This window comes from Vollenhovia emeryi, unplaced genomic scaffold, assembly GCF_000949405.1.
Source record: "Vollenhovia emeryi isolate VEMERY1.0 unplaced genomic scaffold, V.emery_V1.0 DF939120.1, whole genome shotgun sequence".
Taxonomy (NCBI): Eukaryota; Metazoa; Arthropoda; class Insecta; order Hymenoptera; family Formicidae; genus Vollenhovia; species Vollenhovia emeryi.
The window spans coordinates 1685963-1699352 of record NW_011967246.1 but is presented as its reverse complement, the minus strand read 5'-3'; the positions used below and the strand labels follow the sequence as shown (position 1 = coordinate 1699352).

Here is a 13390-nt window from a genome sequence, read left to right as displayed (position 1 = left end):
GGGGGGGGGGGGAATAACGGGCGGTATTCACAGTCGGATATTAACTTCAAGACTGTCTCAAGCTCTTCAGATACTACCCACAACTAATGAAATGTCCCATATAACCTAACCTAACCCTTACCTTAGCTTGCCTCTACACAAGACTTGTTTTCTGTCGCTGCTTTGGTGAACTGGTGCAGTAACCTAGAATGAGAAAAATATACTCGTCTTACTCTGATTTATTGCACTAGCTCATCGCGGTGCAGCAATAGAATTCAAGATGGTCTTATGTCAGACTTAGGCCGGTATTCATAGTCGATTCTTATTTCAAAATCATCTCGAGTGTTGTCTTAAGATGCTAATACGGCTCTGTGATTGGTTAAAAACACATTGAGAGTATACTTAAGATCATCTTATCTTAATATATAAGAACGGACCATGAATACCGGCCTTAAAGATCCTGTAATCAGAGACTGACCCTTGAGAGCAGAGATGCAGACTCCGCTACTTTTACAGCACGCTGTCGTCGGAGAGGAGATAACGTACACAAGCGAACAGCCGTGTACGCGTGCGTCCGGCGCTTCGGCCAACTTGAGTCGAGTAGAAGAGCTTAGACGTATCTGCTCTCTCTCTCTCTCTCTCTCTCTCTCTCTCTCTCTCTCTCTCTTTCGCCGAGACCACACAGCTCCTCGTTTGCATGTGAACGCTACACACAATCTTCGTGGCCGGTTTAACTGTGGCTGCGTTGCGATATTCACTACCAGTACTGAAAATGTATAATATACGTGACGTAAACTATAGATTTACAGTACTGGCAGTGAATATCGGAAAGCGGGGAGGACGCACTGTTGCATAAGCATATGCATAACGAATTTGATTGCCACGAAAACACAGTCATAGGGTTTGGTTTGTTTTCCGTTTCTGCACTGGTGAACTAGTGCAATAAATTAGAGTAATGCCCGATTTCTTCACATCCAGTTATGTTGCGGTTAAAGTTAACCAGGAGATAAACTACCAGATCCATGCACGTGATTGGCTAAAACTTGAGATTAACCTCCGGATAATTTTACCGGGAAGTGAAAAAATCGGCTATAAGACAAGCATATTTTTTCCCATTCTAGCTTGCTGCACTGGTTCACCAGTGCAGGAACAGAAAACAAACCTATAGTCGACTATTCTTACGACTTCTATGTAGACGAAGCTTTATGGCCGGTTTCTGCTTACAGGGTCTCTAGTAAGACTAGGAGTGCTGTTTCGTGCATGATACGCATGATACATCATTTATCCTTGTTATTCACCAAATGTTAAAGAAGGATACAAGATGAATCCATGCGTTTCGTGCGCGGAACGGAACGCACCCTAGATTTATCGGTCTGAACGCCTGCCATATGCCCAACATCTGCGGGGAAAAAAATGGTAGAGTCCCATTCGTCTATAATAGTGCATACATTGATATCATTTGCGTCCACCGTTGCGCCATCGAAAATAGGTGCTTACAAATTTATTATTAAAATTATTAAAAAGATAACAGTAACGACGGATATCAGTGCATGCGTACTGCAGACGAGTGGGACTGGCGCTCTCTCTCTCTCTCTCTCTCTCTCTCTCTCTCTCTCTCTGGCTCGCACACGCAAATGTTTGACACGGGCTAGTCAGATATAAAATTATACGCAATGCCGTTCTATGTATATATGTTCTATGGTTGTCGTTCTATCGATTGGTCCCCCGATAAGGAGGTATCTCGAGCCCTCAGAAATTGATAACAATGATTAATAATAAATGCTCCGTTACGCGTTTTCCGGTGCGAATGAATTGCATGCGTGCGATAAAGCGCTCCGCAAACGCGTCCTCCTCGTAAGTTTCTAATGCGGAGATTTGAAAAAAAGAAGCAACGAATCAAACCGAGATCAAGACTGGCCCATGCTGGCAAAAGTGGACGGCGGAGAAAATCTTCGAATTAGAATTTCTAATCATAATTCTAAACCGCAATTAGCTCCCAGAATTTTCAATTACGACTCTACAGGCTGGAAGACGATAAAAAAAAGAATTTAATCTGGACAAAGTCGATCTATATAGGTACCGATGAAACCGAAACAACGTCAAGATCTACGTCGGCAGAAGCGGCGTGGCCGATCAAACGCGCCTGAAAAATTCTCGAAAACAAACGAATCCCGCGTGTCCCGCGACAGCGACGGTAATGCAGGCAGGTATTTTCTCGCAGACTCTGGAATCGAGCTCTGCCTGGGCTCGTTGCTACGCAACGTTATATAAACAGACGCTGTTTCTTTTTTAATGAGGTTCGAGCACTTGCCAACGGCGACGTTTTTGCCGGTCGGTCGGAATTTCCCGACCGGTTTATTAGGAAACGTCGAACAAACGGAGTCGTTCCGAGGGGGAAAAAAAGGGCGAAACGATCCCTCGACATTTTCCCTCGAAATTTACGAGCGATCGCTGAATGTCGCGGTCAAGCTGAAGCGTTTAGAGACCTTGTTTTCTCTCTCTCTCTCTCTCTCTCTCTCTCTCTCTCTCTCTCTCTCTCTCTCTCTCTCTCTCTCTCTCTCTCTCTCTCTCTCACCCGCAGGAATTTTACGAACTCTTCTGGCCAGTCTCTGTTTACAAGGTCTCTAGAAGCATTCTTCTTCCCCTCTCGGTAAAGACTGAAGGACAAGAGAAACGCTTCGTGGGGTGGTAACAGCCCGACCCGGAAAGCAGAGACTTCCATTACGAGCGCAATGTAAATATATAGCGCAGAAAACATGCCCGCGTGGCCGAGCTGAGAAAAGGAAACCATGAGATCCGCTTAGCAGATAAGCAGCGTTCCGATAGTCCCCGTGCCTCGCCTCGACCACTGTCGTAATCGTCTCGGGTATCCACGCTCGTTCCGCGAAGCGGATCGCGCTGATATAGTTTCCCCGCGTGCAATAGCCCACGCTCGGCGGAAAGAAGCAGCTCTGAAGGCGCTCGAACACTCCCTATCGAAATCGGTACTCACGCTGAGTCCACGGCGAACCCGGGGGTGGTCGCGTTACGTCCGTTCCCATCGATACGCATCAACTTTACAATCTCGATCGAACTTCCTCGAAAGGATCTCATCCTCCTCCTCCCTCCCCCCCGCCCCCCGATTCCTGACGCAAGAAAATTAGAGAAGTTAGGGGAAAAAAAGAGACAGAGATCGCTGGGAAATTGAACGAAGATCAACGCGTAGACCCGCGCCGGTAGAGACGGACGTGAAAAAATCGCCGAGCGCCGTCCCCTTCACCGAATACAGTTTCTTCTACGATTACGCCCCCAACCCCTCTCCCTCTTGTGCAAGGCAAGACTTCGTGTAACACGAAACGCAATCCAAACGCTCGCTTTATCTCGACGAGCTAATCGCAACCACGCTCGGATTATTCTGTACCATTCGACGGTCCTACGGTGGAATTACTGGCTCGCTCGCCTTAATCTCGCTTGGCCGAGTTGTACGACGCGTGTTCGCCCCCACACGCCTCGAGGATGCGTCGAAATGTTTCGGCATAGCCCAATGATCCCGCGCCTCGTCGCGAATAGATCTTATTGTATGGCGAATTTGTTCCGTCGCGCGGTAAATCTTCATTCAGACCGACGGCGAGGCGAAGGAGAACGCAGATCTTTTACCTGTAGGTTTACTTGTTCTTATTACTGCCTTTCCTCTTCTTGTCAGGAGATTTTTGTCTGGATCAAACGACCACCTTGACCGGAATAGTATGTTAGTATGTTGCGCCGCTTGATCACACGCGCTCCCCCTATTCACTCCACGATCGTACACGATCCTAGCACTTTTCCACGAGTGACTGGAACAGGCAAGAGACGCGCGAGAAAACCACCATGAGCTAACGCGCCTGCGACGGGATCTCGCTCCAATTGGTTCGAGCCGCGGCCGCGCGATCGGCCGAGCCAATGAGGCGCGACGCTGCGCGTCATGTGACTTTCGAAAGCGCGAGCTTGACCCCAACCCGATTCTGACCCGGTTTGGTGTTTCCACCGCAAAAACGCTCACCCCAACCCGATTCAGGGGAGCGATCGCGTGCACGATCAAATTCGATCGGTCGACTTCTCATACGTCTCTACTCTACAGGTTTCATGGTTCATGCTTATTTATTATAGGATAGTTTCCCTCAGACCATAGATTGATCACGTACGAAGAGTGGTATCGGATGGCATATTCCTTCTCGAATTCGAATTCGATCGGTGCACGTGATCGCTCCCCTGACCCGACTCTAGCCCGACTCTGACCCTCGGTGGAAACGTAGTCAGTGACGACCATAGACATATAAAAGATATGAGCGACGAGCGATTTTCCAATGAGTGTACATGTTTTATGGGAAAGCGCACAGTTTTCCTATAAAGCTGCACGCCCATTTGATATCGCGCGTCGCTCATCGCTCATCGCGTTCAGTCTGAATGAGCCATGACCATGGACCTATAATATATGGACTGCGCATCGCGATGAAAGAATGTATCCCATACAACTGAGAGAGATGCATAATAACTGGACATTTCTCCTCTGCTCATGCGCACAAGAGGGGCTCAAGCCCCTTGTGACTGTTTCTCTCTAACCTTATCTTTAAAAAGTACAATTCACGGTAAAATATAAATATTATGTGTCAGTTCTAAAATATCTTTCAAAATAATTTTTTGAAAAACTTAATAAGAATGTGCCTTTTTACCTATTTTATTTCTTTAATAGCTAATCTTTGTTCCAACAATTACTGATAAAAATTAATGAATACCACGTAAAGTAATGAATAATAAATTCATTTAAAAAGTTAATGAATAAATTATAAAAATAATAATTATTAAGTAATTAGTAATTAATTTGTAATGATAAATGATTAAAATGCAAAAAAATGTTTTACCTATCAGTAGGAAAGTAAAATAAGAAAACAACAGATAATTTACTGGTGCTTGAATAAATTGGCCGTATATATTTATAAATACTAAGTATATTACTCCACCATTGCTTGCTACTTACTGATAAAAAGATACACTGTCGGTCGAACTTTTTTTATATTTACATATAATGCAGACTAACATTTTGTTTCCTTCAATTAATCAGTATAGCAAGGTTATTATGTCACTTTGTTACTGCGCATACATTGTGCGCAGAGGGGAAATGTCCAGTTATTTTGCATCTTTTTCTGTTCTACGGGATACACGTTAGTCTCATGCTAACTTGTGTATAATAAGGGGAATGCGCAGTCCATATATTATAGGTCCATGGCCATGACGCGCTCAGTGGAAACGCACCCATAGGGTCTGTTCTTTATAGCTCAACTGGTGCAGCTGCACTCGTTCACCTATAGAGAGAGACCCGAACCTAAAGAACAGACTCATATACATGCTATGTACACACGCGTTGTCCCGCTAGACGTTACGTTACTTTACTTTACTTGACATTTGTAGTGACACTGCTTGACGCGTTTGTCGCATCTCGCACCTCTTTTTCACCGCGGAATCGCAACAACCCCGCTGTCCCGGGTAGAATATCGCCGCCGCCGCGCGGTATCCTCTCGGTTTCCCCCGAGGGGAAGGCTGAGACCGAGTCCGCACGGACCGAGGAACCGATCGCGCTCAGTCTCGCTGGTAAACATTGCCGCCCGGTGAACGCATCATCGATGTAGGACACGCAGTGGCGATGACGCCAACGTCGCGCGAGTGTGGCGTTAACTTACCGAATGAAGACACCGCAGGGATGGCAGACGCGAGAAACGAGAACATGTGCGAGCCGCGTCCTAACCTTCCAGCCGAGGCGCAGTATTACGCCGTGTATATACCGCTGGAGCACAGGAATCCGGACGAGGAAGGTAATGCGGTCAGCTTGGCCTTCGAAATGTCACGCGGCGCTTCCTCGCACGCAGGTCTGCCTTCGTTCTGTTAAAGGGGAGAGGGTGTAGTTGCGGCAGCCAGAATGAGACTGTCCTCGTCACTGGACGAACACGTTTAATTTCTTTCACTCAAGCCCATTCTACAATGTACTTTTTACGTCCAGAGACATTTTGTCATAGTCAATAAATACGTTTAAAAACTTTATGCCTGTTGATAAACTGTATATTATACATTGCACAATCGTGCATTGTCGACAAATGTTTCAAGCATATCGATTTGCCTGTAAAATAGAATGTTTCTCGTTGCGAAAAACACGTTGTAGATTAGACTAGGCCCATGTTCTGAATCACCTTTTAAAAGATCCTTTTAGCCAACACAAATTCTTCGAAGCCGCTTTTAGTGGTTCAATTCTAATTGTTATTATTGTGACTAATAGTGTGGTTGCCTCTTGCAGAAATCCACGTTTATGTAGAGAAGTCGGAAGCCTTGAATGTGATAAAAAGTATAAAGGAGCATAAAAAGAGCCGTTTGCAAATCTTCAAGAATTACGCCGACGCCGTGGCATACGCGAAGACTGGATTCGAACAGTCTTACGGCTACTCTACGGTCGCCACGGCGCAGGAACAATCGAGTTTTAAGGCGCCCAGCATGAGCGATACTATAGCTTTTAAGAGATTAGTCGAAAAGGGAAATGTGGAGGCTGTGATGGCTAAGGTGTGGGAAAATCCGAGGTATCTAATCAGCAGTGGAGACACACCTGCCATTTTGCAGGTAGACGATTTACAATTATTTCTCTTGGTATCTCTGAACCTCGCTATCCTATTTGTCTAAATATATTAGATGGTGAACTTAGATGACGCTAGTTGTAAGTGTAATTTACTTTGACATCCGAAACTGGCTGCATTTGAAAGGTCAGACAGATTTGTCAATAAAATTCCGTGCGAAAAGATTCATTCAAGCGAACAGTGCCGTTTTTGTCTTTTGATTAAACATGGACGCGATCAGTTGTTTTTTCGACATGTACCACTTCGTTACTTCGATTTGAAGAAAACTGCAGCTACAGCTCCTAAATTACTTGTCGAGGCTTGTGGCAATTGTGCTCCATCGGAAAGAACCTTCCAAGAATGGTTTCAGCGATTTAAAAGTTGTGATTTGAATGTGAATGATAAACAACGCTCAGGTCAGCCGAAGAAGTTTGAAGACACCGAATTGCAAGCATTATTGGACGAAAACTCAGCTCAAACGCTCCAAGAATTGTCTGCAGCGGTAAATGTTACTCCGATGGCTGTTTCCAAACGTCTACATGCAATGGGAAAGATTCAAAAGGAAAGGAAGTTATTCTTTTGCACAACAACGCTCGACCACACGTTGCAAAAACCGTCGAGGAAACACTCGCACCCAGCGTATTCACCAGACTTGGCTCCTTCAGATCATCACTTGTTCCGATCGATGCAGCACGGCTTAGTGGATACACACTTCAAAAGCTACGAGGATGTGCGAAAATGGATCGCTGAATGGATTGCATCAAAAGACCAATTGTTCTATCGTTGCGGAATCCACTCATTGCCAGAAAGATGGGGAAAAATGTATAGCTAGCGAGGGCAAATACTTTGATTGACGTATTTTTGCTTTTGATATCGAGACAAATGAGTTTGTTAAACATAAAATACCGCGAAAACTAAGTTTACCACCTAATATAACTAGGAGTAGGTACCGAGGGGCAAACCGCATTTTAGTGCATTAGTAGGCATTGGTGTACATGATTTTGGTCAGCGGTTTTCTCCTCGGTAGATACTTTCATTTATGTACGCTTACGCACACGGAAATTGTTCGACATGTGATCAATGTTTCTGCTAATTTGCGTGTATTGCTGTTGTGTCGAAATTGTAAAATTATACCATAATAAAATATCTGTTAAATTTGTCATTATAACATTAGAGTCGCTGCATAATTATTTATGCGGTAAATATTTTCTTATAGTAAACTGTGTTGTGTTTTCAGATGGGCTTCCGTTATAATGCTTTACATATAGCGGCAAAAGAAGGGCAGTCGAAGATGTGCGAATTAATATTGAATACCGTTGGGGATCCGAAATTCATGCGGTGGCATTACGGGGACGATAAATGCACGACTTACCTGAATCCCGCCCAGATTATGCAAGATTTGTATTTAAATACGCCGGACAAAGGACTCAACGAAACTCCATTGCACTTTGCTGTTAAACACGGTCATAAGGATGTCGTCCGAGTTCTTATCTCCTATTCTCAGTGCATTAAAACCTTGCCGAACAAGTTCGAGCAGCTGCCTATGGAGGTACGTTTTGAACAAATTCTGTATCGAATGTTTTACAATCTTGAATATATGAGTTTCATTTGAACGCTGTTGTTGCGCGAGCTATGCGCACGCACGCAGAAAAAGAGAAGGAGAATTCATAGAAAAGCGATTGATATTTGTAGCAGAGTGTTTCGACTACGATGGAATTTCGCAATCTTTCTTGATTTTAGTTAATATGCAGCAGAAGAGAGACGGAAAATGAAGCTCTAAAGCGTGAGATACGTATGCTACTGGAAGAACAGTTCTATGTACCTGTGTTAAGAACAGAGGGCAATACGTGCCCACCTATCATCGGAGAACCGTTCTCGCCGACTAGTCCACTTGTAAGTATACGTTTGCGCAAGCAAGATCTTGGAAAAAAAAGCGTAGATATTTTGTAGAAAGTAGATACACTCTTATTGTTTGCAGATTTTGAACAGAGATCCTATCAGTCCTCGTGTAGAATTAAGGGCGTTTGCCGGTCCTATGACTAAGCCGCAGGCGACAGAATTTCAAAAGAAATTGAAAACGCCACCGCGTATTAATTTTAAGAGGGGACAAGGTGATACACCCGGTATTGTGAATAGCCCTAGCATAGCTCTGAGACTGCAAGATACAGAAAAAGGATTGGAACGTGTTGGAAGGTGTGCATAAAGCTCCGAAACATTTTGCTGCATCCTTAGTGATGACACTTGGCTATATGTGTGTGTGTGTGTGTATGTGTGTGTGTTAGATATCTTGAAATATCTAGAAACATAGAAATCGCAGTTGTTATAATTTATCGTAATTAATTGTTACATTATTCAATGATGGATTAACGATAAATAGATGAGTATCTTTGTGCTATTTTTCTCATCACGAGTATCTCATTTATTAAAGTAACAAAAGAATAAAAATCTGGATTCACCTTCGATATTTTTCCAGAGATCTTGCTGAGGAATATCAAGTGCCTTGGAAGGAGTATTGGCCGTTTTTAAAAGATTTCGTTGATTTTCGGAGTGACGACGGATTGACAAAGCTCGAAAAATATCTGCAGCAAAGATCCAAGGATAATGAGAAGCAATTGTTTTACTTGGTATGAAAACATTAAATAATACACCTTTGGTATTTTACATTCAGTCCTAACGTTTCCGTTTTTTCTTTCTTTTTTGTTCTTTAGAGAAATCTGACTAATAGTGCATGTGCGCCAGTAAGTTGCGAAGGTGAACCAATAAGTTGCCAAGAGATGCCAAAAGAAAGCAAGGAGGATGCCATTAACGATATACAATACTTATGTGATAAACTAGGTTTGTGCTCATTAAGTACCGACATTGATGATGAGGAAGATTCAGGTATTGCGTGCTTAACTTCTTTTATGTCTCAAAGAAATAATGTCTTCTCTTTTCTCTGTGAAATTATAATATCCTATAATTGCTGATGACGATATTATATTATAATCAACTTAGCGTTAACCAGCTATCTCTTATCTTGTAGATAGTGAAAGTTTAGAATTTTTTACACCTCCATCTTCCCCGGAACATATTCAAGATAATTTCGATGACGACATGCAGATTGCAGAGGAAGGATCTTTAATCTTTATCGAAGGGTAAATCAATTTCTTCCATCATTTTTCACGTAAAGACGAATATTCTATATGATTGTTAACGCTCTTCTTGTTAGATTTTCACCAACGAAATTGGATTATGCTGTTTACAACGCACTTTCAACTGCGATTGGCCCCGATACGTATCCACATATTTACCGTTGGCGACATGATATGCAACTAGTAATGCAACGTGACCCATGCAGGTACGTATTTCTTTAAACTTTGATTTTTTAAATTTATCATCAGTAACAGTGATGTCACATGCTGATGTACCTCTAATCTTCTTTTTTCTTTACAGATTTAACGCGAAATCCCTCAGGAGACAACTATTTACAAATAATTAAATATATATAACAGTCAAGACAGTTGTACTGACAATCTGCGTTGCCAAACTTTGTATTAACAAACTGGACTATTTCTTATAGATTTACATCCTATTAACAAGAAAGGAAAAAAAAATATTAGTTCCCCGAAGCTAGCTGATATTAGTGTTAACCTCAACAAGTTTTAAACTGTGTTAATGTCGCATAAAACGTGTAAAATTTTTTCGCACAATGTTATTGGATAAGCAAATGTACGTGAGGTAACATAAGAGAGGGATATATTTTGAGATGTTTTTACAAGACTTGTAACTAGAAGCCTTCGTGCTCGACCTTTTAAAATCAGCGTGTAGTTATTTTTATTGTTCACCGATTATAGTTACAATAAATGCTCATTACTGGAAAATATTATACATTCCTCGATTTCCGTGTGTTCCGTCTCGAGCGCATCTCGCGCGAATATATATTACTCGTGTATTTCATGATGTTTTTATTATCAATAACTTTTATTATATATATATAATAATAATTACTTATTTAACAGAACATTTATGAGAATCTTGTTAATATCGTCGCGATCACGACGTGCATTATATCTTTTTTTTTTAAATTTTCGTTTACCATGAACGGTATTCTCAAAATCTAGTTGCGAAGATGACCTCTTCAATCTAATCAAGCGTTAATGGGAGTGGGCGGTGTCTGTTTTAATTGCAAAATAATCGAACGCATCCGGGAAACATCCTTGGAAGTGCGGGACGATTTTGGATTGAATTCGCAGAGCTTGGCGATGCGCTCCCACTCGGTGCCTGGTTCAACCTCGTCCGCCTCTGCGACGAATTGCTTCTCCGCGTTCCTATTCGTAACAAAAATACGTATCAGACCACTGCCCAAGTCACGTATTGCGTGTCAGTTAGTAATGTAAAGAAGTGAGAAATTAAGTGACGTGTATAATTCAATCGATGCATCTCAGAGTCTTGAGAAAATGGTAAAAAAACAAATTTGTATTGTGTGACGCGTAAGCTATTAGACTCGGTGTCAGAGTCAATAATGTCACCAGGTGTTTTAACATTCGCATTGCGCATAAGCGGGTAACGCTTAATTAACGAGTTCTACTCTTTTCCTGTTCATGAAAATGATTTTTAATACGATTGAGAGAATGGCGAATTCTTCGTTGACAACATTCGAAGATTAATAAGTGCGTTTACGTCATTTAAATCAGCCAATTTGTGCGTATTACAGAGACGATTTTGAGGATAATTTCATTATGCAATGTCGTTTAGCGGAGTCTCATTAAGAAGCGATGTCATAAAGACTTAAGTGGCGAAAGAAAGTGAGAATACGGGCGCTCTCGTATTATCGATTCGCATTCTATGCAGGAACAGTCGGCGTTTCCAAAGCAAATCGTGTTACAATGCTGCGTAATGCAATGCATGTTCGCATGCGAATAAAAATGTTTTAACTTACTTGGCTGACTCCCTAAGAAGCGAAATGGAAACAACACAATTATATAAATATTAAAAACTTAGGAAGTCGATACATGGTACAATACTGTACTAATTATATATATATATTTTAATTGTATATTAAATGGTACGACGACTTAGTCCGTTACTGATCACATTTCTCAACAATATCTCGCTTTCCAATACACATTATTCTTCCTCTTTGAATACAAATATTGCATTGCTGTTAGATACAAGCCACGGGTAAAATACAGTCAGATAAACGGTCATAAAAGACTCTAATCATAACTTGGATATTCGTTTTCTTTTTCACAGCGTGGAGATATACGAGAGGAGGAAGACAAAAGACAAGTAAAATTACCTGTTGGTGGTCTTCGTTTTATTGATGGCCTCCGCATGGTGCTTGTACCACTCTTCCAACTCCTTCTTCGCGGCTTCTTTCCATTCCTCCCTCTTTTTCTCCTCCTCCGCGTCTGAAACATTTGCACCCTTATCCGTAAACTGTTCTCGAAAGGCATCGCATCTTGGCGACAAGACCCCGACTACGCTTGCTTTACCTTTCTCTTCTAGACGCGCCTTCTGTTCCTCCCGCCACTTTTTAATCTTCTCAGGCTCCTCCTTGACCGGTGGAGGCGGCATTGGTTCTACGCGCAGAAAACGTATTTAAAAGATCAATTCAGTCAATTCTTTTCAATATGAGGTGGCGATCTCGAGATAATTCCATACCTCCTGATGCTTGCGCCTCTCCTGGCTGCCCGATGGTGTCCACAATTTCGAAGCTGCCCTCAGCGTCACCTCCCGGGCCGACCTTCAGATTCCCAAACTTTCCAGACAGCTCGTCTGCGAAAAACATTGTCCATGTTTACGATACTTGCGCACGTACAGTACAGACGGGCGGCGCGCGAAGAAACTTTACAAACATTCTCTCGCTTATTTGCTTGGAAGTTCTATTTACCTTCGGGCTGGCCCGCCGCTGCCGCGGCCAGTGTCACTGCCATCGGCGTGATGTCGTCCTCTAAACCAGCCAGCTGATCCTGCTCCCTCGCCAGGAACTCCGCGGCCGGGTCCACCTCGGGCTCGTTGACAAAATTATCGCCGAATGCGTCCATTGTCTGAGGAAAGATCGGGGGGGGATACGTTTTGATGGTGCGTACCACTTGTGATAGAAAAAAGGAAAAGAATCGTTCTAAATCATAGACTACGTTTCCACCGAGGGTCAGAGTCGGGTCAGAATCGGATCAGAATCGGGTTGGGGCGAGCGTTTTTGCGGTGGAAACACCAAACCGGGTCAGAATCGGGTTGGGGTTCGGTGTTTCCACCGCAAAAACGCTCGCCCCAACCCGATTCTGACCCGACTCTGACCCTCGGTGGAAACGTAGTCATTTGCTCCGTTGCTGTACGAAAGTGGGATAACCGTAGCGTCGGGGACGACGTGAAGACGACGAGCGCGGGCGAGGTACGTTGTATATCTCGAAGGGGAGATCGGAGGTCAGCGATACTTGACATTTAAGGTTAACCAAGTCGTAAATCTCGAGATTTTCGTTTACTCACGCGGAGAGATTCCCGTTCGAGAGCGAGAGATTCCGAAACGTGCGACTCTACGTCGGCCGAGGGAAACACCTCCCAGCTCGCTCAAGCAGCTTCCTCCTCCACGGGCCGCCAGAAACGTCAATCGTCTGCGTAGATTATCGGCGTCAAGGGGTGTCGACGCTGTCAAACGCTCGCGACACGCGCGCACACACGTATGCATACGTGCGCGCCTGCGCGCGACCCCTTCCTCTCGCTCTCGGTGGGTTTCGGAACGCAGGAGAGAGAGGGTCTGTTCTTTATTGCTGCACTCCTGAACTAGTGCACACTGGTGCAATGAGTTGGAATGAGAGGCA

General features: G+C 43.5%; 3 protein-coding genes across 5 annotated transcripts; 1 reads left to right on the top strand and 2 right to left on the bottom strand.

Moving 5' to 3' along the window:
* Window positions 1–120: 120 nt before the first annotated feature.
* LOC105570709 lies at window positions 121–5251 on the bottom strand. The gene is made up of 3 exons (XM_012028146.1): window positions 5174–5251; window positions 3616–3910; window positions 121–183 (listed from the first exon to the last, which is right to left on the bottom strand). Exons 1-3 carry the CDS (start codon window positions 5249–5251, stop codon window positions 134–136), a joined length of 423 nt encoding a protein of 140 aa, XP_011883536.1. The 3' UTR covers window positions 121–133.
* Window positions 5252–5313: 62 nt separating this feature from the next.
* Window positions 5314–10445, top strand: LOC105570515 (ankyrin repeat and LEM domain-containing protein 2). The gene is made up of 10 exons (XM_012027773.1): window positions 5314–5804; window positions 6281–6597; window positions 7828–8139; window positions 8331–8483; window positions 8569–8783; window positions 9064–9214; window positions 9299–9470; window positions 9613–9724; window positions 9799–9927; window positions 10023–10445. Exons 1-10 carry the CDS (start codon window positions 5636–5638, stop codon window positions 10066–10068), a joined length of 1776 nt encoding a protein of 591 aa, XP_011883163.1. The 5' UTR covers window positions 5314–5635; the 3' UTR covers window positions 10069–10445.
* LOC105570516 (clathrin light chain) lies at window positions 10379–13275 on the bottom strand. Of its 3 annotated transcripts, none has more exons than XM_012027774.1 (7): window positions 13059–13275; window positions 12463–12663; window positions 12234–12347; window positions 12065–12151; window positions 11869–11980; window positions 11509–11520; window positions 10379–10897 (listed from the first exon to the last, which is right to left on the bottom strand). In XM_012027774.1, exons 1-7 carry the CDS (start codon window positions 13255–13257, stop codon window positions 10717–10719), a joined length of 906 nt encoding a protein of 301 aa, XP_011883164.1. In that variant the 5' UTR covers window positions 13258–13275; the 3' UTR covers window positions 10379–10716. The 3 variants fall into 3 exon arrangements, with proteins under 3 accessions (XP_011883164.1, XP_011883166.1, XP_011883165.1); XM_012027776.1 differs by having other exon boundaries at window positions 12463–12619; window positions 13059–13274; XM_012027775.1 differs by lacking the exon at window positions 11509–11520 and having other exon boundaries at window positions 13059–13273.
* Between the last annotated feature and the right edge of the window lie 115 nt (window positions 13276–13390).

Bases quoted from the DNA above. Each gene is read 5' to 3' on its own strand.
- LOC105570516 (XM_012027774.1), bottom strand. From the start codon at position 13,257: ATGCATACGTGTGTGCGCGCGTGTCGCGAGCGTTTGACAGCGTCGACA. The intron at 12,664-13,058 runs GTGAGTAAACGA...TTCTATCACAAG, and splicing joins TCGAACGGGAATCTCTCCGC to TGGTACGCACCATCAAAACG. The intron at 11,981-12,064 runs GTAAAGCAAGCG...CAAATGTTTCAG, and splicing joins GGCGCGTCTAGAAGAGAAAG to ACGCGGAGGAGGAGAAAAAG.
- LOC105570709 (XM_012028146.1), bottom strand. From the start codon at position 5,251: ATGGGTGCGTTTCCACTGAGCGCGTCATGGCCATGGACCTATAATATA. The intron at 3,911-5,173 runs GTTAGCATGAGA...CATGACGCGCAG, and splicing joins ATTCCCCTTATTATACACAA to CGTCGCGCCTCATTGGCTCG. The intron at 184-3,615 runs GTAAAAGATCTG...TTCTCATTCTAG, and splicing joins AAGAACAAGTAAACCTACAG to GTTACTGCACCAGTTCACCA.
- LOC105570515 (XM_012027773.1), top strand. From the start codon at position 5,636: ATGACGCCAACGTCGCGCGAGTGTGGCGTTAACTTACCGAATGAAGAC. The intron at 8,784-9,063 runs GTGTGCATAAAG...ATATTTTTCCAG, and splicing joins GGATTGGAACGTGTTGGAAG to AGATCTTGCTGAGGAATATC. The intron at 9,215-9,298 runs GTATGAAAACAT...TTTGTTCTTTAG, and splicing joins AGAAGCAATTGTTTTACTTG to AGAAATCTGACTAATAGTGC.